The sequence below is a fragment of the Pristis pectinata genome, chromosome 25 (assembly GCF_009764475.1).
Source record: "Pristis pectinata isolate sPriPec2 chromosome 25, sPriPec2.1.pri, whole genome shotgun sequence".
NCBI classification, from domain to species: domain Eukaryota; kingdom Metazoa; phylum Chordata; class Chondrichthyes; order Rhinopristiformes; family Pristidae; genus Pristis; species Pristis pectinata.
In genome coordinates, this window is record NC_067429.1 from 27359373 (window position 1) to 27382006 (window position 22634).

Here is a 22634-nt window from a genome sequence, read left to right on the forward strand (position 1 = left end):
TATCCTGCTCTAAGATCTATCTAACCCTTCCCTCCCACATAGCCCCCTATTTTTCTATCATTCATGTGTCATGTGTAAAATACCTCTTTTTCAAATATCTATCAAGACTAAACTTTAAAATTTGATAAAGAAACACTTGATGTAAACAGGAACTGAAGATTTGTAATTGTCAGCAGAGTTGTTATCAGTGATTTATGCGATTTTAAGTTTATGTCATTCATGTTTGCGGTGTATTCTGCTGCTACTGCAAAATGCTAATTTTCATGGCATTTATACCCTGTATGCCTATGGCAATAAACTTGATTCAAGTCAAGTCGTGTGCACAGGTAAGGTGAGGCACAGTACAATGCTTGCAGCAGCGTCACAGGCAACACACAGAATACAAACTGTACCATACGGTAAAAGGAAGACTGCAAAAGCAAGACCTCAGTGCAGCACAAAAGCAAATCCTCTGCCCATAGAACAGGTTCGGCTCCCACATTCACTGCAGCAGCCTGTCAGTCAGCTGGTTCCATCCTTCAACAGCAGAAACCGTTGGTGATCAATGACAGTGCGGCCTGGAGACGGAGGGGCGCATCAGGCGGCAGATAAATAACCAGCGAGGGGGAACCACACGCCCCAGGGCCCTCGGGGCCGCGCACTCACCCTGGGCGCAGGCTCCACGTCAGCAAGTCAGGCCGGGCCGCAGTGACGCCGTGCGCGCTGACGTCAGGCGCCGATGTTATAAAGCGGGGGGGCCCCCGGTGCGGAGAGTGTGTGGAGGACGGGGACAGGGGGGAGTGTCGGCCGCAGGAGGAAGTGAAGCCGAGCGGCCCCAGACCATTCAAGATGGCAAGCCGGGTGAGTGCGGCACCCTGGAGGGCGTGCGGGGGTGACGGGGTGGGGGGTTGGAGTGGAGGGTGAGTGAGGTTGGTAGGCCAGGCGCTGGTCGGTGGGGCTCAGCTGCTGAATGTGGCTGCCCTGAGCACAGCTCCATGCCCGGGGCTGCCCGCTTCCCTCTGCCCGTGTTGCCCCCCCTCACCTCCTTCCCTGTCACCGCCAGTGGCTGCAGTTTGGGGGTGGTTGGAGCCACAGACCTTTTCCTTCTAACTAGGCACCACACGTATACTCATTGCTGCAGGGTGCTCGCTGCGTTTGACAGCTGGTCTCAATGGGCAGAAAGAAATAAACTCTCCAATGTGTGTGACTCTATTAAACGTGTTATGTTGCATTGCACCAATTTAATGTTACTCCACGGTTTCCCCCGCTTCAAACAGTCCTTTTGGAGGTAGTGATTGCTTTTGATGGATTTAATATCTGAGCAAAATCCGAGTAACGTTTTGAATTCTGTCTGATGTGAACACCTTTGTAGTGTTTTGATCAGATAAACGAGTTCAATTTCTAAAGGACACAAATGGTTTCAAAGATGAACCGAGAGTGATTTGGTAGAGGGAAGTTTGCGTGTGTCGAGGATGCTAGTCACCTTATTGAAATATTTCAAAATGAATAATTTTTCAGCTAATTTTATGATATCTAATTATCAGTGTCAGTGGACAGGCTCTTACATGACATTTTGGACATGAATTTGAACACATTGAGAAATTATTTCATACCTGCATTCATACTTTTGCCTATCATTCGTTCTTATTCTGGCTTCTTCAGATTTGAAGCAAACATGTCTATTCTGTTATGCATAAATACTGTTTACAAGAAATTGCATGTTACCCATGTTTTAAGTAATTGAACAGACAATATGTGAAATTCAGCATAAAAATGTTGGATGCAGAAAATGCTAGAAGTAGGTAGCTGATCCAGCGGCATCTGTAATGAGGAAGGGGAGAGATTATAAATGGTTTGAGAGCTGGTCCCTTATCCTGGCTTTCTGAGAAATCTGGAAATAAGCAAATAAAAAGCTGATGTCATGATTGAGGAAGGATATTTGACATTCTTAATTGGTCTGGCAAAATGTGGAAGTATTTACATAGAATACAATTATGGCTAATGCTTCATTATTTTCCAAAATGGCTTAGCCACCACCTCGGAACGGCAATAGTCAGGTAATAAATGGTGAATTGCCAGTCATTGTTATCCTCCAGAATTTTTTTTATTAAATATGTTGCCTTAATTAAATCCCAATTCGTAGATGCTGATGGACCTCTATTATTCTTGTAGCATTTTCTGTTTTGTGTCCAATTTATAGTTAATAAGTTAATATTCTGTTTCATGTTTGAAAATGTCATTTCATTATTGCTGCCAATTTGACATTTCTACATCTTTAGCCTGCTTTCCTGGATCTTGTTTCAAATGAGGAATTTGGTGTGTTCTTCCTGCTGCTTGTCAGGCTGTGATCCATTTAACATATCTCCCATTTGAGTTTGGTTGCAGTGTGCACTTCCTGCATTTTTTATGATTTGCAGGTATAATAGAACCATTTGTGTTTTCCTCAATACAACCATCTCAATTGCTTGCTCTAAGCAATCACTGACGAGTCTGAAGCAGATGTTGCCTTTCAAAATCACTAGGAATGATCAATAAAATGCCTAATTAGTTGTTGTCCAGGCAGACAAATCTGTAACTAAGAACAAGGTGTATCTTCCATTTTACTTGTAATTTTAAGTGGAAGAGTTTTCAGGTATTTGTTCCATCGAGGATAACGGATACTGTTTCAATACCAGAAATGCAAGGTCGACATCTTGCAATTGGGATGACAATCAAATACAACTTTTCTCTTTCAGTGGAGGTTCATGAGATGTTAGAGATTTGGGGGCTGCACAGTGGTGCAGCAGTTAGTGCTGCTACTTCATGACTTCAGGGACTTATGTTTGGTCCTTTTGTTGGGTGTTGTCTGTGTATTCTGTGTGATACGTTAATTATGGTTTCTCCATTCCTTGAGACTTGCTGAAGTAAATGACTATAGTTTAAATTTCTAGTGACATTCTAAAAAGATGTGCAGAAAATATTTGAGGGATTGCTTAAAACGATAACTGATGGATGGCGTGCACATTGAGCTCATCAGTAATCTTGTGGTTAAGCACTCTGAAGTACTGCCTTGTGAATGGTTATATGAATTTGTACAAGTGTCTGTGACAGATCAGAATCTGGTTTATTATCACTGATTTATATGTCGTGAAATTTGTGGCAGCAGTACAGTGCAAAGACATAAAATTACCATAAATAAATAATAGAAAAAGGAATAACATAGTGTTCATGGACAGTTCAGAAATCTGATGGCGGAGGGGAAGAAGCTATTCCTAAGTCATTGAGTGTGGGTCTTCAGGCTCCTGTACCACCTCCCTGATGGTAGTAACGAGAAGAGGGCATGTCCCAGATTATGTTGTGCTATATGGTACACTGTATTATTTTTCCCTCATTTGTCCAATCAGATTGCAGAATCAGAAAATCCTGTCCCTTCTGTCAGTCATATCCCTGAATTGATACTCATTGGGTTAGTCAGAATTTTCATTGCATTCTAACAAAATAATATTATGTGGAACATGCTTTCACCTGTTCATTACATATAACTAGAAATAGCATGAATTATTCAGGATATTTGAATAAATTACAAATGCAAATATACAGTTTAGGAGGGCAGAGTCTAAAATGCCTTTTAACTATGATGCCAGCCATGCCTTTATTTCTAATTCTGAAGGAATGAGGCGTGATCTTATTGAAGTATATAAGATCCTAAGGGAGCATGTAAAGGTAGATAGTGAGATATTTCAACTAGTGGCAAAAGACTGAACAAAGCGACATAGTTACAAGATTTAGGGTGGTCATTTAGAACCTAGATGTGTAGGGACTTCTTGCAGAGGATGCTGAATCACTGGAATTCTCTACCACAGTGGGTTGTGTAGACCAGCTCATTGGGTGGTATTTAAAGAGGGAGTGGATAAGGTTCAGGGAATTGAGGGCTGTGGGGAACTGCCATAAGAGACAAAGTCATGATCATATTGAATGGCAGGACAAGCTTGGGGGGCGGTGGGGGGGGGTGGTGGTGTGGTTGAGTGGTTTAATTTTCCTATGTCATGTTTGTTCACAAAACAACACTGCACCCTTCAATTCTGGAGATTAAACAAAAAGTGACTGATGAATCTATCATTGAGGGATAAGCACCAAGGCAGAAGAGGAGGGTGTGAATGAATGTTGGGCAGGAAAGTTGAGGAAGTGGGAGGATGTGTAGCAATTTGCTGAGGAAGGCATCTTTATGGACAAAGACATGCCCAGAGATGCTACTGAGATTTTTATGGCTGATGATGTCGAATCATAGAAATTTGTAGCACAGAAGGAGGTCCTTCTACCCATTGGATTCATGTCATCTTAGAAAAGCTATTTGGCCTAATCTCACTTTCCATTTCTCACCTTTGTACATGCTGGCTCATCAAGTGCTCATCCAAGTACATTTTAAATCTGGTGATGGATTCTATCTCCATTATCCTGTCAGAAACAGGATCAGGTTTATTATCACTGACACGTCATGAAATTTGTTGTTTTGTGGCAGCAGTAAGCATAGACTTGTAGATTCTCACTTAAAGATTGGGAGAAAAATCTTCAACTTCCATCTGATCTTTTTACAGAGTATGTTAAATCTATGGATCCAAAATGTTGATCTCTGCTGAGAGAAATATGCCTTTCGTGACCCTCTCGGCCTTGGTCTAGTTTAATACACCTCAACTTAAATCTCTTCTCGGCTATATCAGCACCAAATAAAAAAAGCCTCAGGCGAATTAGTCTGTTGTCATAACTAAAGTTACACATCACTGAATGTCCTTGTAAATCTCCTCTATATCTATTGTAGTGCTGCAACGTCTTTCCTGGAACGTGGTGACCATGACTGTGCTAGGTGCTCATCTCAGGCTTGCTTGTGCTTTGTACAATTTTGAGCATGACCTCCCCTTATTTTCAGTTCCTCTAGTGGGATAACTTGTAAACTTTGAAAGAAATATAGAGTCTGTTTAAAAATGTGTTAATCTTGGTGTGTAAGATGATGTCTGTGTGGGATGGGAATGGGGTCAGGTACTGTTACTGAAGTCAAACTACAGTCTGTAATCTAAACTGCAACATATGCAGGTTGGTGAGTTTTGGATTTCTTTAATTTTTTAAGAACTCATCCTTGTATTTAAATCCTTTTGAGTCTTGCCCTTTCCTAATTCTGTCCTAAAACATCCCTTCTGCTGCCCTCCAGTTTGGGTAGACTTGGTGCCACTGCTGTTTTTCCTTAATTCCAACTTTGGCGGTGTTTCAGCTATGAAACCCCTAAAACCTGGAGTAACAAATAATCTGCTGGAGGAACTTAGCAGGTCAAGCAGCATCTATGGAAGGAAAGGAATTGTCCACGTTTCAGGTCGAAACTCTGCATCAGGACCTCATTATTTGTTACTCCAGATTCCAGCATCTGCAGACTTTTATGTCCCCTAAGATTTGAAATTCTTTTTCGAAAACTACCCTGCATCTCTACGTTTCTTCTCTTTGCCAAGCTTTGTGGATCACTGTTAGATTTTGTCTTTTCACTCCTGCGAAGCATATTAGGATGTTTCATTTTCATTCAAGGTGCTATTTAGACGAAGTCATTGTTGTTGTCAACATTTGCAAATTGGTCTATATTTTGGGATTCCTTTGCTGAGGATGAGTCCATTGATGGAACACTGAGGGGATTGTGCAGAAGTAGAAAAAAGTGATGTGAAGAATAACTGGTCGTAGTGGGTCCAGGGCAAAGCCTCCGCACTAAAGTGGACTGTAGAAGGTTGATGTTCAAAGAAGGCAATATCAGCCAATAGTCAAGCTGTTCCAAAACAGTTGCAAGACTATCTATACAACAATGTGAAAAATTGTTCATTCATATTCTCAGCAAGGTCAATCAATTACTGTACTGGTGGTCAAGTTTCAATCATCAATAAAATCATTGATCTGGCAATTGACATTGCCATTAAGTTCCACATATTGACTTATAACCTGTTCATAGATGTGCAAGGACCACTTGATTCAAGATGTCATTGCCACCTTAATCCAAGCATGGGGAGAGGAGTTAAATTCCACAGGTGATCCATAGCCTTAAACTAACTCAATTACTAGATGTGGTATATTTGGACCTTCAGGAAGTCTTTGATAAGAGATTATTAAAGTGTGTGCAGTATTGAGGGGTAATACAATGGCATGGACTGAGGACTGGTTAAAAGAAAGAATGAAGAACAGAAATGAATGAGTCATTTATGAGTTGGGAGGCTGTGATCAATGGGGTGTCACAGGGATCTGTGTTGGGACCTCATTTGCTTGCAATATGTCAGTGATTTGGATGAGGGGACCAAGTGTAACGTAACCAGGTTTGCAAATGTTACGAAGCTCGGTTGCAGTATGGGCTGTGAGGAGGATGCAGAGGGGCTTCAGGAAATTTGGAGAGATTAAGTAAATGGATAAGACGTTGGCAGATGAAGTATACTGTGGGGAAATGAAGGCGTCCATTTTGGGAGAGAATATAAAGACTTTTTATTTTTTTTAAGTGTGAAAAGTGTTGGTGGTCAGAGGGATCTGGGTATCCTTGTACATTAATCACTGAAAGTTAACATGCAGCTGCAGCAGGTAGTTAAAAAGGCACATGGTACTTTTGTAAGAGAAGGGTCATCTTGCTTCAATTAAATCGCTGTTGAGACTGCATGTGGGATAATGTGCATAGATCAACCTCCCTACTTGAAAAGTACTTGTGATAAAGGGAGTGCAATGAAGGTTTATTGGATTGATTCCTGGGATGCTGTGGGGAGGGGTGGGAGGAGTCGGGGGTTAGTTATATGAGGGGACATTATATACATGTGTACAAGCATGTAAATTTGGAGCAAGAGTATGTCACCTAGTTCCTCAGGCCTGATTCACCATTTAATAAGATCTTGGCAGGTTCAGTTGTAACCAGAACTCTGCATTCCAAGTTCACCCACGGTAATCTTGCACCCTCTTGCTTCTCAAGAATCTATCTACCTCTACCTTAAAATATTTAAAGACTCTACTTCCACTGTTCCTTGAGGAAGACAGTTCCAAATATTTATGACCCTCTGATAGGAATATTGTTTCATCAGTGTCTTCAATGGGCAACCCTTATTTTTAAACAGTGATGCCTTGTTCTAGGTTCTCCCACAAGACAAATATTTATTTCCCCATCCATGCTGATTAGTGATTCAGTGAATCCACACTCACTCTTCTAAACTCCAGTGGATAAAAGCCCAATCTGTCCAGCCTTTCCTCATAAGGTAACCTGTTTACTTAAAATGTTAGTCTAGTAATTCTCCACCTCAACCAATATCCGATGCACTGTCATCTTTCCCTAAACAAGGAGACCATTACTACACAGACTCCAGAAATGGTGTCATATCAATGCCATAAATATCTAAAGCATAAACCCCCTTGTATGTGAAGGACACAAAGCTGATTTCGTCTTGAGTTTATAAGACTTCTTTATTAGTCACATGTACATTGAAACACACAGTGAAATGCATCTTTGCGTCGAGTGTTCTGTGGGCAGCCCACAAGTATTGCCACGCTTCCGGCGCCAACATAGCATGTCCACAACTTCCTAACCTGTATGTCTTTGGAACGTGGGAGGAAACCCACGCAGTCACGGGGGGAACATACAAACTCCTCACAGAGAGCAGCTGGAATTGAACTTGGGTCGCTGGCGTTGTAATAGCATTACGCTAGCCGCTACACTACCATAGCCTGCAGAACAACAAGATGTGATTTTATTGAAATGTATAAGTTTTTTCTGGAGCTTAACAGGGTAAATGTGGAGTTGATGTTTTCCCTGGCTGTGGTATCTATAACCAAGTGTTGGTCTCAAAAGAAGGGATCAGCCATTTAGGATGGATGAGAAGAAACCTTTTCATCCAGAGGATAGTGAAGTTTGTAGAGGCGCGGTCACTGAATGATTTGAAGATGAAGGTCAATAGGTGTTGAGATATTTAGGGAATTGATGGATATGACGTTAGTGCAGGAATGTAGTGCTGATTTAAAAGATCAGCCATAATATTGAATGGCCAAATAGGCATGGTGGACTGGGTGGCCGCCTTCTGCTCTCTCTTGTGTTCGGTCAGTGGCATTGAATGCAATTCTGCTTCTCAACCTTGGCAGGGAGGCAGAGAAAAGAAGACAATGTCAGAGACGTAAAGAAAAATTTAACCAAGGAAGATCAGTTATTGCTTATGGTGGCATCAACTGAGTGGACAAAAAGAGAGAATATAAAGTGTATGATGCATGTAAGAAAGGAGATGGAGTGGAAGCTAAATAGACAATTACTAGGACATATTTGGCATACTCTTGGAAACTAAACTTTATCTTGAATGGGCTGTACCTAATGACTATAATTCCTTTTCTGATTGCACTTGTTTTAAATTTGTATGGAGTGCCACAGCAGATGGGTTAATTCTGTATATTAATAGGTAAGCACATTATGGATATCCTACTTTCAATAGTCAGTGAATATCATACTAGACATGTAGACTTATAACCTGGCACCATTTACAATTAACACCCTGTTATTTACTGGAAATTGTAAAATATTTGTGGACCATAAATTCAATATAGCTTTTAAGCCACCTGGTAAACCTGTAGAGTAACTTGATGTTTTGGCGATTTTAGGTTGCTGGGCCTTTTCTGAGTCAATTCTCTTTGGCAAGGGTGTGGGGTTAAACAATACAGAGGGCATCATTGGCATGAAGACCATAGATGGGCTAATGGAGATGAGGGCAAGTAAGTTTTTTTTTTCCATGTTGGTTCTCTCCTAACTTGTCACAAACATGGCCCAGGAGCTTCAGGTCTTGATCATTGAGACCATCACTGAGCCATTCCTGGTGATGGAAATTTAAATATATTATGTGTAGTAAATGCTTCTTTCAAGTGGTGTTCAGCATGGAGGAATGCTGATTCATCCGTTATTGTCTGACCAGTCTGTGGGATAGCTCTCTCATCATAGATGATCATAAAGAATAATAAAATATTAAACAAATCTATGGATCTCACGATCTCTTAGTAAATGAATATAATATAAAAGAAAGGAAAGAAAGATTTATTGCGTTTATAAAAAGAAAAAAAACCCAAATCAATAAAAAAATGTAAATAATATATCAAACAAAACTAAAAAGAAAATTTCAAAACAAAAGACAAAAAAAAGAAAAAACTAGACTGAAGTTTCTCAATAGAAACAGAGCAATATTATGTTGTCAACTCTGTTCCTCTAAATTGGAAAATTATTGAAAAGGGATCTATATCATATGAAAATATTGAATAAATGGATTCCAAATATCTTCAAATTTAAGCAAAGGATTAACAGTACAACTCCTAATTTTTTCCAAGTTTAAACATGAATATAGTTTGAGAGAACCATTGAAAAGTAGCAGGGGGTATTGGATCCTTCCATTTAAGCAAAATGGATCATTTGGCCATTAATGTAACAAAGGCAATCATATGGTAAGCAGAAGCAGACAAATGGCCAGACTCTATCCTTGGTAATCCAAAAATTGCAGTGACAGGGTGAGGTTGTAAATCAATATTCAATACAGTTGAGATAATGTTAAAAATGTCTTTCCAATATTTTTCCAAAAGAGGGCAGGACCAAAATATGTGTCAGAGAAGCCACATTTGATTTACATCTGTCACATGTAGGATTTATATGGTAATAAAAATGGGCTAGCTTATCTTTTGACATATGGGTCCTGTGAACTACCTTAAACTGTATCAAGGAGTGTCTGGCACACATTGAAGATGTATTAACTAAATGAAGAATTTTCTTCCATGTCTCTGTAGGTAAAGATGTCTGGAGTTCACTTTTTCATTCATTCTTAATTTTGTCCAGTGATTCTGGATGTATTTTCATAATTAAATCATAGATTATTGCTATCAAGCCCTTCTGACAAGGATTAAGACCTAAAATTTTTTCCATAATTTCAGTCTTGTATGGTGTCGGAAAAGAGGGTATAGTAGCTTTTAAAATATTTCTAGTTTGCAAATATCGAAAAGTGTGATCTAGACAAATTGTATTTGTTAGCCAGTTGTTCAAAAGATGAAAAACAGTTATCAATGAATAAATCACAAACATACTATTCCCTTCCTTTTCCATATAGAAAAAGCTGAGTCAACTCTGGATGGTTGAAAGAAAAAATTAGATTGAATGGGACTTGACAAGTTAAATTTATTCAATCCAAAACATTTACAAAATTGAAACCATATTCATATTGTATGTTTAACTATTGGGTTAGTCATATGTTTACTTAATTTGGTAAGTGCAAAAGGGAGTGAAGCTCCTAAAATAGAAACTAATGAAAATCCAAGTACTGATTGATGCTCAAGGTGTACCCATTTGGGGCATTGAATTACATCTAAATCTTGTATCCAAAAAATTAAATATCTGATATTAATTGTCCAATAGTATAATCTAAAGTTAGGCAAGGCCATACCACTATCCTTCTCCATACCACTATCCTTCTTTAGTTTTTGTAAATATTTCTTACTTAACCTTGGGTTTTTATTCTGCCAAATATATGAAAGAATTTTAGAATCAATAGTGTCAAAAAACGATTTCGGGACGAAAGTTGGAATCGCTTGAAATAAATATAAAAATTCTGGTAAACGGTGTCACCTTCTATTTCTTTTCCATACCTCTTCTTTCACTTCACCCCCACCTTTAATACATTTGTATTATTTACACTACTCCATGTAGTAGAGTTTCTAGATGAGCTGGTTGTTTCTTTCTGACGTTAATCCAACTGTTTCATAGCCACTTTTACTGGTACCATGTTAAACAATTTTTTTTCCAGAAACTAAAGTTATCAATCACAGAAACAAGATCAACTTTCACCCTTTAGTGTACACCTGTAATTGGAACTGTTGTATTATTTTGCTGCACGCCATATGTGGTTGATATTTACATGTGCTAAAAAGTGACATTCATTGTAGATCACTTTGCTGGGTTTAATCAATAAATTGTGCTCATATCATTAGGTCTATGAACTGTAGACAAACAGATAATTGATATTGGAGTAATCTATTCCCGCAGCTCAGCTGACTAGTTCTGTTGCACATAAAAACCTGTAAGCATTAGGAACTGCATGGCAGGTTGGGCTGATCTTCTACAGTGAAAATAACACTTGAAATAGAACCACTTACTGTGGTAAAATATGGAATTTTGCTTCACGGAAATATTATCAGAATCAGATTTATTATCACTGACATAATGTGGTGAAATTTGTTGTTTTGTGATATGAAGTATGTAATATGAATTGTAAGATGTAATATGAAGGAAGTTAACCAAAAATTTGATCAAAAATGCTGGTGTTGCAGAGTGTATAAAAAGAGAAGATTTTAGTGGCTTTTCATTGAACTTCAAGGCCAAGGCTGGAGAAGTTGGAATGGAGAATAGGAAATGGCTGAGACTCTAAACATATTTTGCTTTTGTCTTCAAGTCAAAATAACGTAAAAGAGATAGTGGAGAACCAAAGAAGTATTGAAATTTGGGAACATAAAATAAATTATTATTGGCAAATAAAGTACTTGAGAAATGGACTAAATACTGACATCCCTTGGAGCTGATAGTCTGCATCTAAAGGTTTTAAGAGGTGATTGGAGATTGTGATGACTACATTCTGGAACGATCCCAGAAGACTAGTAAATGTAACATTAGTATTCGAGAAAGGAGGGAGGGAGAGCAAAGGGAACTGGAGGTAGTTAGCCCAATATGAGTTGTCAGAGTAATATTAGAATATCATTAAATATGCAGTAAAGGAGCACTAAAAACATAGTATGATTTGGCAGAGTCACGTGGCTTCATAAAGGGAAAATCATGTATGACTGATCATATTGTAATTTGATTATAAATTGTAATTGTAACCTTGCAGTCAACGTCAGCAAGACCAAGGAATTGATTGTGGACTTCAGGAAGGGGAAGTCGGGAGAACACATACCAGTCTTAATTGAGGGGTCAGTGGTGGAAAGGGTGAGCAGCCTCAAGTTCCTGGGCTTCAACATCTGAGGGTCTATCCTGGGCCCAACACATTGATGTAATCGCGAAGAAGACACGCCAGCAGCTCTACTTCATTAGGAATTGGAAGAGATTTGGTATGTCACCAAAGACTCTTGCCAATTTCTACAGATGTATGGTGGAGAGCATTCTAACTGGTTGAATCATCGCCGAGTATGCAGGGTCCAACGTGTAGGATTGAAAGAGGGTGCAGAGGGTTGTAGACTCGGCCAGCTCCATCATGGACAGAATCCTCCTTGCCTTCGAGGACATCTTTAAGAGGTGGTGCCTCAAGAAGGTGGCATCCATCATTAAGGACCCTCACCAACCGGGACATGCCCCCTTCACGTTACTACCGTCAGGGAGGAGTGTCACGAACCAGCAACAAAAGAAACACACTGAGCATGATTCAGTGTTAAAACCTATTTTATTAATTACTACTTATGATAATACGTAAAATAAAAGTAAAAATGTTAGTATGTTAGAATTCAAAAATGTTAAACCTCGAACGTTAACCCCAAAACTAAACTCTTTGTGTGTGTGTGTGTGTGTGACAAAGTCCCAAACTCCAAGTTCCGGAATGGTTCTTAAAGTTCAGTTCCGCAAGCCATAAGGTGAAACATGAGCAAGGGCTTCTTCAACAACCACCGTTGTCAGAAGATAAGACGTAGATATGGAGAACATAGGGAGAGTAAATACGAAATCCAAATGTTCCACGATGGAACCCCAACGACACTTCAGCGTTTACTCGGTAGTGACTTCCTCACCCCGAAAAGCATCCGAATCGTGGTCGTCCACACACAAATACCTGTTTCCTTCTACAGGTCAGCAACAAAGTGAACTCCACCGGATTACTTCCAACTTCCATACATGGATTTCAGAAGCAAACACAGTTATTGTTTCTCATCCATCGATAGAGAAAACAAGCAGGCTGGTGTCTCTCTCCCTTCTCTCTCTCTCTCCTTCTTCTTCTGACTTCTTCAACAACGTCATTATGTCCTTTATCTTCTATTGACGTAAGCACGCCCCACACACACATACACACACACTTTCTATCTTAAAGGGACTTCCACTGAGTCCGTAACAGGAGGTACAGGAGCCTGAAGACCCACACTCAACATTTCAGGAACAGCTTCTTCCCCTCCACCAGAAGATTTCTGAACGGTCCATGAACAATACCTTGTTATTCCTCTTGCACTATTTACCTTATTGTAATTTTTATGTCTTTGTCTTGCATAGTACTGCTGCCACAAAACAACAAATGTCATGACTTATGTCAGTGATAATAAATCTGATTCTGATCTGAGAATGTAGCTAGCAGTGTGGATGAGAAAGAAACAGTGGATATAGTGTAAATGAACAAAAAACAAAACTTTGGGGGATACTTGGCAGGTCATGCAGCAACTATGGTGAGAATTAACATGGTTAACATTTCAGGTCATTGACTTTATCAGTTTTTGTGTTTGGATATAGGAGTTGGAGAATTAAAATATTAGCATAGGTAAAGGAATGGTTGAAGCACAAAGAGCAGGGAGAACCAGTTTATTTACAAGACAGCACTCTGAATAGTAGAACACCACTGGTATTAGTGCTTGGGATTCATCACTAGACTATCTGCAGCAATGATTTAAGTGAAGGGGCCTCATGTAATGTATGCAAGTTTTACTGACAACACATTGGTAAGTGCATGTGAGAAGGAAGCAAAATGTCTGTAAAGGGATGTAGATAGGTTAAGTGAGAGGGTCCGGACCTTGTGGTTGTGTGATAGGCAGAGAGAAACACCTTTTTTCAGTGGTGACAGGCTGGTGTATGGAGAGATTTGGGATCCTTGTACGGTACTTGAAATGGAGAAAGTTGACCTGGAGCATTTACAAAGTCAAGTGATAGGTGGTCTTTGCAAGGAAGTTGGAGTACTAGAATGAGAAATGCTCATTGCAATTTTCCAGGGCTTTGGTGTGATTTCATTTGGAGTAGAATGTGCAGTTTGTTCCCTGAATCTGGGGAAATGGACCAGGCCACCTAAGCCCAACCTGACAGGACGGTGGCAGGTTTAGGTTGGGAGAATTTCTGGTAGAACATCTGTGTGGGTTCAGGCTGTGCCCAGATCAGTTCTTTATGTAGGTCAGAATGATTTGATCAGTATTACAGCATATGAATGGCAGGTTTGAGATTGTTATAATAATGGCTAGGTCAGATGTGGAAGAAATTGGATGTGCAAAGACAAGGTTTGGTTTAGCCAGTCTGGTTTGCTTTGGGTTTTAATTAGCAAGCAGACATTCTTTTTTTAAAAAGATATTTGTGGTACAGCTTCAACGGATTAGTCAGCCCCATCATTTCAGGAGTCAATGGAGATCAAGTAGAATGGCCCTATTTCTTCGAGAGGAATTGTCTTGAAATGTATTAAATTCCTTGGGCTTGGCAGGATAGATGCTGTGGAGTTATTTTCTGAGCGGAGAGTCAGGAAGTTGGGATAAGTATTTGGCCATGTAAGGGTGAGATGAAGAGAAACATCTTCGCTTAGAGGGTTTGTAAAGTGCTTGGGGGAAATGAGATTGAACAGCAGAGAAGACACGAGGGGGTATAGAGGCTATTCTTGCTCCTATTTCTTGTGTTCAATCCAGGAGGCTATCTGCTTTCTCTGAAAGATAAATGGCTCTGAGTAGGAGCAGCAAGTCCATCTAAAAATTTCTGGTGTGTGTTTAACCAAGTTATGGAGATGGAATGAGGTCTAGCTCCATTTGCATCCAGGGACTTGATTATGCTTGTTTTCCATTGTGATCCATTTCCATTGTTTAATACACCAGATGCTCGTTCCTCTCCAAGTTGCATAATATTGATGTACCAAAATCCTGAACCTTGCTAATTAACAGCACAAGGGCTACAGAAATACAAGGTGGCACTTCACATGTTAATGAAGGTAGATAAGAAATGCTTTTTAATGTTTGCCTTTACAGGCCCCCCTTCCAATATCTCAAGGGTAAAAATAACAAACATTACTTGTGTTACTGGTTTGACTACTGATAAGCTCAAGAGTTGCAGCAGTGTTTTTTGCTCAATTTTCAGCTCTTGTGCTGAGATTTGTAGTTTGGGGGGGGCAGGTGGGGGAAGTATTGATTTTTCCTGTGATTTCAAATGTGTTGAAGATTTTGTAAAGGCTGGATGTGTATTATTGACAGAAGAAAAGAAAGAAGCCCCGTTAACTCATTTGTATGTGTTAGTTTGATGCTATCCCCATGATGGCACAGAGACTCTCATTCCTCTTTCTTTAATGTGTAATGGTTGAAACTAAAATGGCCAAAAACTTCATTACTAGCAAAGGACGAATTCACACTTTGAAGTAGGAAATCTGCACCTTGTTGAAGTTGCAGTGAATATTTTTGTTTTATGTGGGCAACTGACTCAAAGATAAGGATCTAATATAAAAGAAAAACTCTTGATCCCTTCTTTCTTTCCCTACCCCCCCCCCCCTCCCCAAGTTGTAAAGTTGACAATTCAGCAGATGTGCTCATTCCTGCTGTGCATATTGATACAACATTGGGAATCTGTGTTGCCTGTTGTATAGCCAGCAGTATTTGGGTTCCTGCTGTGTTCAGGATGCGGAATCAACCTGGATGGGCATGATCTTGCTGTCTTAAACTGGAGAGACTTTCCAGCAAAACTAGATGCAATTCGCCAAGATTTAAGTTGCAAGTTAGTATGTGATAAAACTTAAACCTGACTGACCTGGGCTCTATGCTTTGTGGAATAGTCAGTAATACTGGCAATTCTAAGCATTAGCCCTTTTTTAATCCGTGAATGTTTTGCAGTTCTCAGAGCTGGATTCCATTTTGCAGCATGTAGATTCCTCTCATGTGCTGTAGAGATTCTAATTTGATGTTTGCTGTCATTTTCTCTCAGATTTCGTTGTGCTGTGTCTGGTACAAACACCACTAGTTTGCAGGGAATAACGGGCCTGTGTGCCACCTCCCCAACTCGTGGCATCTTTTTGCTATTCATTGATCTTGAATTTGTTACCGTCTGGCACTTTGGGCTTTGCATCAGTTCAGTGAAAATCCACAGTGCCAACTATTTAGTGTAATTTAGCTTGTGCCAGTAAACGATCCCTCCTGACTACATTGCATTTTGGCCATTCAGCATGAAAGCAGGCCCCTTGGACCACTGCTTCCACGCTGACCATAAATGCCCATTACACTAATCTTGTGCTAACCTCATTATCTTGCAACCAATGTATTTACCAACCAGCACATCTTGGGCATGTGGGAGGAAACCGGAGCACCTGGGGAAACCCGTACAGCCTATGCTCATCCTTCTTCAATATGGCAGCCCTCATATTGTCACAAGAGGGCCACTTTACCAAATCATTGTCAGAATTTGACTTCTGACTGTTTTGTTGTATAAATTATCAGCTTGGGATCAAGTGTTAGCACCCTGTCTTCTCAGGTTTCTGTTCAAGTCTCACTCCTTAAACAAATGCATACAAATCTAAGATGACGCTCCAATGCTGCATTGTCTTTCAGATGGGACATTAAATTGAGGTCCTTTCCCCCTCTCAGGTAGATGCAAAGGATCTTAGAAGGTGTGCAGAGGAGTTATTCCTGGTACCTTGCAATATTTATACCTTACCTTTAACCATCACTAAACAATATTTGATTACTATCAGACTTTTGAAGTGTAGTCACCAATAATATAGGAATTGGGTTTTGCATTTGCTACATTATTGGTGATTGCACTTCAGAAATATTTTAATGCCTTTCCTTTTTCAATCTTTTTATTAATTTTCAAATTAATACAAAATAATATATATAACATGAGTAATTATACATGTGGGACAAAGAGATCAGGATAACAATCATAACAGTTAATATATATAATCACAAGGAGTAAAAAAAAAGTAATCCAGACCTCCTGCTCTCTTATTAAGTGAACAAATACAAAAGGAAAGATTGAAAAGAAATGAAATTTAATTATATGAAAGAACCCCCAAATCAAAAAAATATTAATAATAAACAAAAAAAAACCAAAAACTTCAAAAAAAACTGGACTGATTTTTCTTCAATTAAAAAGGAAAAAAAAATTATTATGTCGTTAGCTCCTCTCCTCTGTATTCAAGGGTTATTGAAAGGGATCTGGAAAAGGTAATCTTATATCATATGGAAATATTGAATAAATGGACTCCAAACTTCCTCAAATTTAAGCGAAGGATCAACAGTCCAACTCCTAGTTTTTCTAAGTTTAAACCATTCTAAGTTTGAGAAAACCACTGAAAAGTGGTGGGAGGTATTGGATCCTTCCATTTGAACAAAATGGATTGCTTGGCCATTAATTTGACAAAGGCGATCATATGGCGAACAGATTTTAATGCCTGTAAAATGTTTTGTGATATTCTGAAATGGGCATGAAATACATTCCTTCACTTCCGCTAATTTTATCAGTGCCTGTTTTATAAAGTGCTGTCTAAGTACAAATGTTCAGAATCAATTTAAATATGAGGGATCTGCTGGAAACACTGAATTTTTTGAGTAGCTGCGTACATTATTTTGCCATAAATTTTCCAGAAGCTGAAAGCTCTCTCCAGTTCTATAATGTAGACTTGTGATGTAGCTTTCCAGGATGCTCCTGGGACTTGTGTAACTTAATGCCTCATTGACAAAGTAATCTAATTGGATCCCATTATTTCTCACAGACCATGCAAGCAGCGCGATGTCCCACTGATGAATTGTCGTTGACCAACTGTGCTGTTGTGAATGAAAAGGATTTCCAGACTGGCCAGTATGTACAATATTTGTTAAATGTTTTGTGCACTTTCATTCTGTTGTCTTTCTGTGCCTCAGTCACAGTTTGCAAGAATGTGTCAAAGTTAGGCAATTATTAGACAGCACTAAATATCTCTCTTAATGTGAATACAGTAGCCAGTACAAGTAAAAGCATTTGCAACAATCTAACTGGGTTGATTTTGTGAAAGACCTAGATTCTAAAGTACTACCTAGAGTTTAACGTATCAGTATTCGAGGTAGTCCAGTGAGTTGGCTTTTTGCCTTCTGGGCCCTTGGCTCAAGTCAAGCTGAAGGTGAATGGAAGCAAATGCCTTCTCAGCTGTTTGGTCCCTTGTGCAAAGAGTTTCAGTTTTAACCTGGTCCCGAAAGAGTATGTGGCCTGTGCAGTTCTATTAGCTACTGTGAAAATTAACAGGTGAGGGGTTTCCTACTGGGATCTGTCACAAACCAGCAACAAAAGAAACACACTGAGCATGATTCAGTGTTAAAAACTATTTTATTAATCACTACTTATGATAATACGTAAAATAAAAGTTAAAAAAAAATGTTAGTATGTTAGAATTCAAGAATGTTAAACCTCGAACGTTAACCCCAAAACTAAACTCTTTGTGTGTGTGGGTGACAAAGTCCAAAACTCCCAGTTCCTGAATGGTTCTTAAAGTTCAGTTCCGCAAGCCATAAGGTGAAACATGAGCAAGGGCTTCTTCAACAACCACCGTTGTCTGAAGATAAGATGTAGATGTAGAAAAACATAGAGAGAGTACATACGAAATCCAAATGTTCCACGATGGAACCCAAACGACACTTCAGTGTTTACTCGGTAGTGACTTCCTCACCCCGAAAAGCATCCGAATCGTGGTCGTCCACACACAAATACCTGTTACCTTCTACAGGTCAGCAACAAAGTGAACTCCACTGGATTACTTCCAACTTCCATACATGGATTTCAGTGGCAAACACAGTTATTGTTTCTCATCCATCGATAGAGAAAACAAGCAGGCTGGTGTCTCTCTCCCTTCTCTCTCTCTCTCCTTCTTCTTCTTCTGACTTCTTCAACAACGTCATTACGTCCTTTATCTTCTATTGACGTAAGCACGCCCCACACACACATACACACACACTCTCTATCTTAAAGGGACTTTCACTGAGTCCGTAACAGATCTAATGGGTTGAGGTGAATTTTAGACATAGCAGTGGCCCTTTTTTTAATCTTGGACTGTTACGTTTGCCATCTGGAGAGCTTGGTGTTGATATTGGGAGCCAAAACCAGGCATGGAGCCCTTCTGCTTGATCACACATTTTGTCTTAAAATGAAGGTGGTAAAAAAGAGAGAAAGAGGAACTTATTTTTTTAAATCCGTTTGTTTGTCTCCCACTATTTCTCCAGTTTACTCTTTGGGTGCTGACGAATACCAGGCTGGTATCTACTGACTGGCTTCAAGATGTTGCCAATTTCCTTTTGTGTAGTTGTCATAATGTCCAGAAACGGGACCCTTTGGCCCACCAGTTCCACGCCAACTCATCTACACTAATCCCTCTTGGTCCATAGAAATTTGAGCACTAGATAACTATTAAATGTTGTGAGAATCTCTGCTTCTCCTGCTCCCCCAGACAGTGCATTCCACATTCCCAACCACCCCCCAGGAAGAAAAAATTCCACCTCTGATTCCCTCCAAACCTCCCATTTGTTATCTTAAATCTATGCCCTTTGTCTTTAATACCTCTACTGTTGGGAAAAGTTTCTTACTTGCTACCTTGTCTATGCACTTTTCTTAATTTTGTATGTCCCCTTCTCAGCCTTCTCTTCAAGAAAAACAAACCCAGCCTATCTAGTCTCTATGCATAACTAAAACACTCCATCCCAGGCAACATCCTGGTGAACCTCCTCTGCACCTTCTCCAGTGCAATCATGTCCTCCTTATAGGGTGGTAACCAGAATTGCACACCGTACTCTAGCTATGGCCTAATCAATATTTTATAAATTGTACTGTAACCTCTCTGCTCATATTCTGTGCCCTTGCTAATGAAGGCAGTTATTCCATATGCTTTCTATACCATTTCATCTTCATGTGCTGCCACCTTCAGAGACCCTGGGACTTGTTCACCAAGATCCTTGTGTTCGTCACTTACTCAGGGCCCTACCTTTCATTGTTTATCAATACTCTTATCTGTCTTTCCAGAATGCATCAATTCACACATCAGGATTAGATTCCATCTGCCACTGTTTTGCTCACTTCACTAATTGATCAATATTGTTCTGTAGCCTAAGACAACCTTTCTCACTATCAATTTTCGTGTCATCTATGAATTTACTACAATGCCTCCTACATTCACATCTAAATCATTAATGCACGTAAACTGGAGAAGGCCCAGCACTGATCCCTGATCAGAATGACAAAACTACCCCTAACAATCACATACTGCCTATTATTACTGAGCCAATTTCAGATCCAATTGCCTTGGATCCAATGAGCTCTAACATTTTGGATCAGTCTCCTATGTAGGGGCTTGTCAGCTCCCTGACTGAAGTCCAGGTAGACTACATCAACTGCACAGCCCTCATCAATATACTTTATCTCTTCAAAAAAAATTCAGTCAAATTGATCAGACAGGCTCTCCCCATAACAGAACAATGCTGATTATCTTTAATTAATCCCTGCCTTTCCAAATGTAGATTAATCTTGTCCCTCAGATTTGTTTCCAATAACTTCTACACCACTGACGTCAGACATTGTGCTTATTATTATTGTTCACTTATTATTAAGACTTATTATTAGCTTATCCTGCTGCACTTGAAGAAAAGTACTACATTTACCCTCTTCCAGTTACCTGGCACCTCGTATGTGGCCAGTGAAGATTTAAAAATCATTGTCAGGGCTCCAGCTATTTTCTCCCTTGCTTCCTTTAGCAGCCATGGACTACATCTTATCAGGCTGCGGGGATTTATCCAACTTTAAGCTTGCCAAGTTGTCTAATTACTCCTTTTTAATTCTCCAAGTCCTCCTTGCGCGCACACATTGTCCATGGGGCCCCAAATGGCCCAACTCTTTACCTGGTTACCCTCTTGCCTCTTATAAAATGCTTTGGGATTTTCCTTAATCCTGTCTGCTGGTGATATTTCATGTTACCATTTTGCCTCTTGATGTAACCGCCACTAAGGCCCACTCTTTCTATAATCTTGACAGTCCTTCTTGGCATCTGAAAAATTCAGAGCAGCAGCTGTAACTTGTATTGATAATAATTTTGAAAGTAATACAAGGTCCCGAATCACAGGTGGAAGCAGAGCTGCTTCATCTGTGTAGACTTTGCAAATGAACATTTTATGTGGAACTACAGAGAAGATATGGCACAGAAACAGGCTATTTTGGGTCATCTGGCCAGTGCTGATGTTCATGCCTCTCTGACCCACCTTCCACATTTCCACATCTCACCCTTTCTGCATAACATTCTTTGTTTTTCTAGCTTCAACTTTAACCTTGATGCTATCAGTTACACAAAGAGTAACTGGGAGAAATAGGTTTTAGTTTCCCAACCAACTTCCCAGTAATTTTAATAACAGAAAACAGGCCATGAGCCCAGCTGTACATTGCAGTTTGCATTTCTGTGGTCACAGATCAACTCTATTGGTGACAACTATTAATTAATACTTCAAGAGCAAATGGTCTGAACCTGTGCAAAATCTGGTAATGAGAGCAAAAAAAAAGTTGCAGATACCAGGAATCTGAAACAAAAGTGCAGGAATCACTCAACAGGTCAGGCAGCATCATTGAGACAGGAAACAGAGTCAACGTCATCAGTACTGAATAATGAGGAAAATGAGCGTTTTAAATTGCAAAGGAAGGGGTAGAGAGAACAGAGGGAATCTTTGTAATGGGGGCAGCTCAGAGTGTCAAGGTAACAAGGGAAAAGAAGTGAATTGAAACAAAGGTGCAGCCACATCTGTGAAGAATCAGTGAAAAAGGAGTCATTACCTGAAATTGATAAATTCAAGAGAAACAAAGGACTGCAGATGCTGGAATCTAGATGAAAAACAGTAAGATGATGGAGGAACTTGGCAGGCCTTCTGAGTTCCTCCAGCATCATAGTGTTTTTGATAAATTCAATATCAGGCTCCAGGGGCTGCAATGAGCCCAACTGGAAGATGAGATGCTGTTTCTGGGCATTGTTGGAGTAATGTAGGAGGTCAGACTGATGTCAGAATGACAGTTGGGGAATTAAGGTGACAGGCAACTGGAAACTGATGTAGCCCTTTTGGATGTGTTTAGTTTCTCCAGTGTGGAGGAGAGCATATCGTGAGAACTGAATGGAATTCAGTTAACTGAAAGGAGCGCATATGAATGGTTGGAGGACCGTTTGGGTCCCTTGACGGTGGAGAGGGTGAAGGTAAAAGAGCAGGTGTTATTGGAGTCCCTACAGGAAGCAGGGTGAGAGGAGGTGTAGTTAAGCCAACTGTGGGAGGCATTGGGCTTGTAATGAATATTGGTAGCTTGCCTCTCCCCTGAGGAGCTATTGAGAAAGGGAGAATCAGATTTTAAACTGGTTTGAATCTCTATCTTTACTGCTGTGCTGTTAATTCCAAAAGCATAAAATCAGCCTTTTTTTTAAACCCAGGCAACTGCAATCTGGTACGTCAGCCTTCAGCTATGGACTTTATAGCTGTGGTCCTACTGCTGTCTGATTTTTAGACTATTGAAAGACATTACCTGAGATCCTCAAGTGCTTCGGGCATATCTGTGTAAGGCAAATAGCCTTGCTTTTGTTTATTTGTAGGTTTGATTGCTGCAAGGAAAGGCAGTGATGGGTTGAAGTGCAGGCTAACTCAGGTCATCTTGCTTGGCTAGGGCAGCCTGTGAAATCGATAGTTTCTTTTCTCAGCCACTATGTAAAAGTGCA

The 22634-nt window shown here is 39.9% G+C and overlaps 1 protein-coding gene across 1 annotated transcript in view; it reads left to right on the top strand.

Moving 5' to 3' along the window:
• The first annotated feature begins 686 nt into the window (after window positions 1-686).
• The window catches only part of LOC127582931 (vesicle-fusing ATPase), a 220155-nt gene continuing 198207 nt past the window's right edge, over window positions 687-22634 (top strand). The window contains exons 1-2 of the mRNA XM_052038589.1: window positions 687-840; window positions 17652-17737. Coding sequence (XP_051894549.1) covers window positions 829-840; window positions 17652-17737 — 98 coding nt within the window. The 5' untranslated portion in view covers window positions 687-828. The remainder of the gene's footprint in view (window positions 841-17651; window positions 17738-22634) is intronic.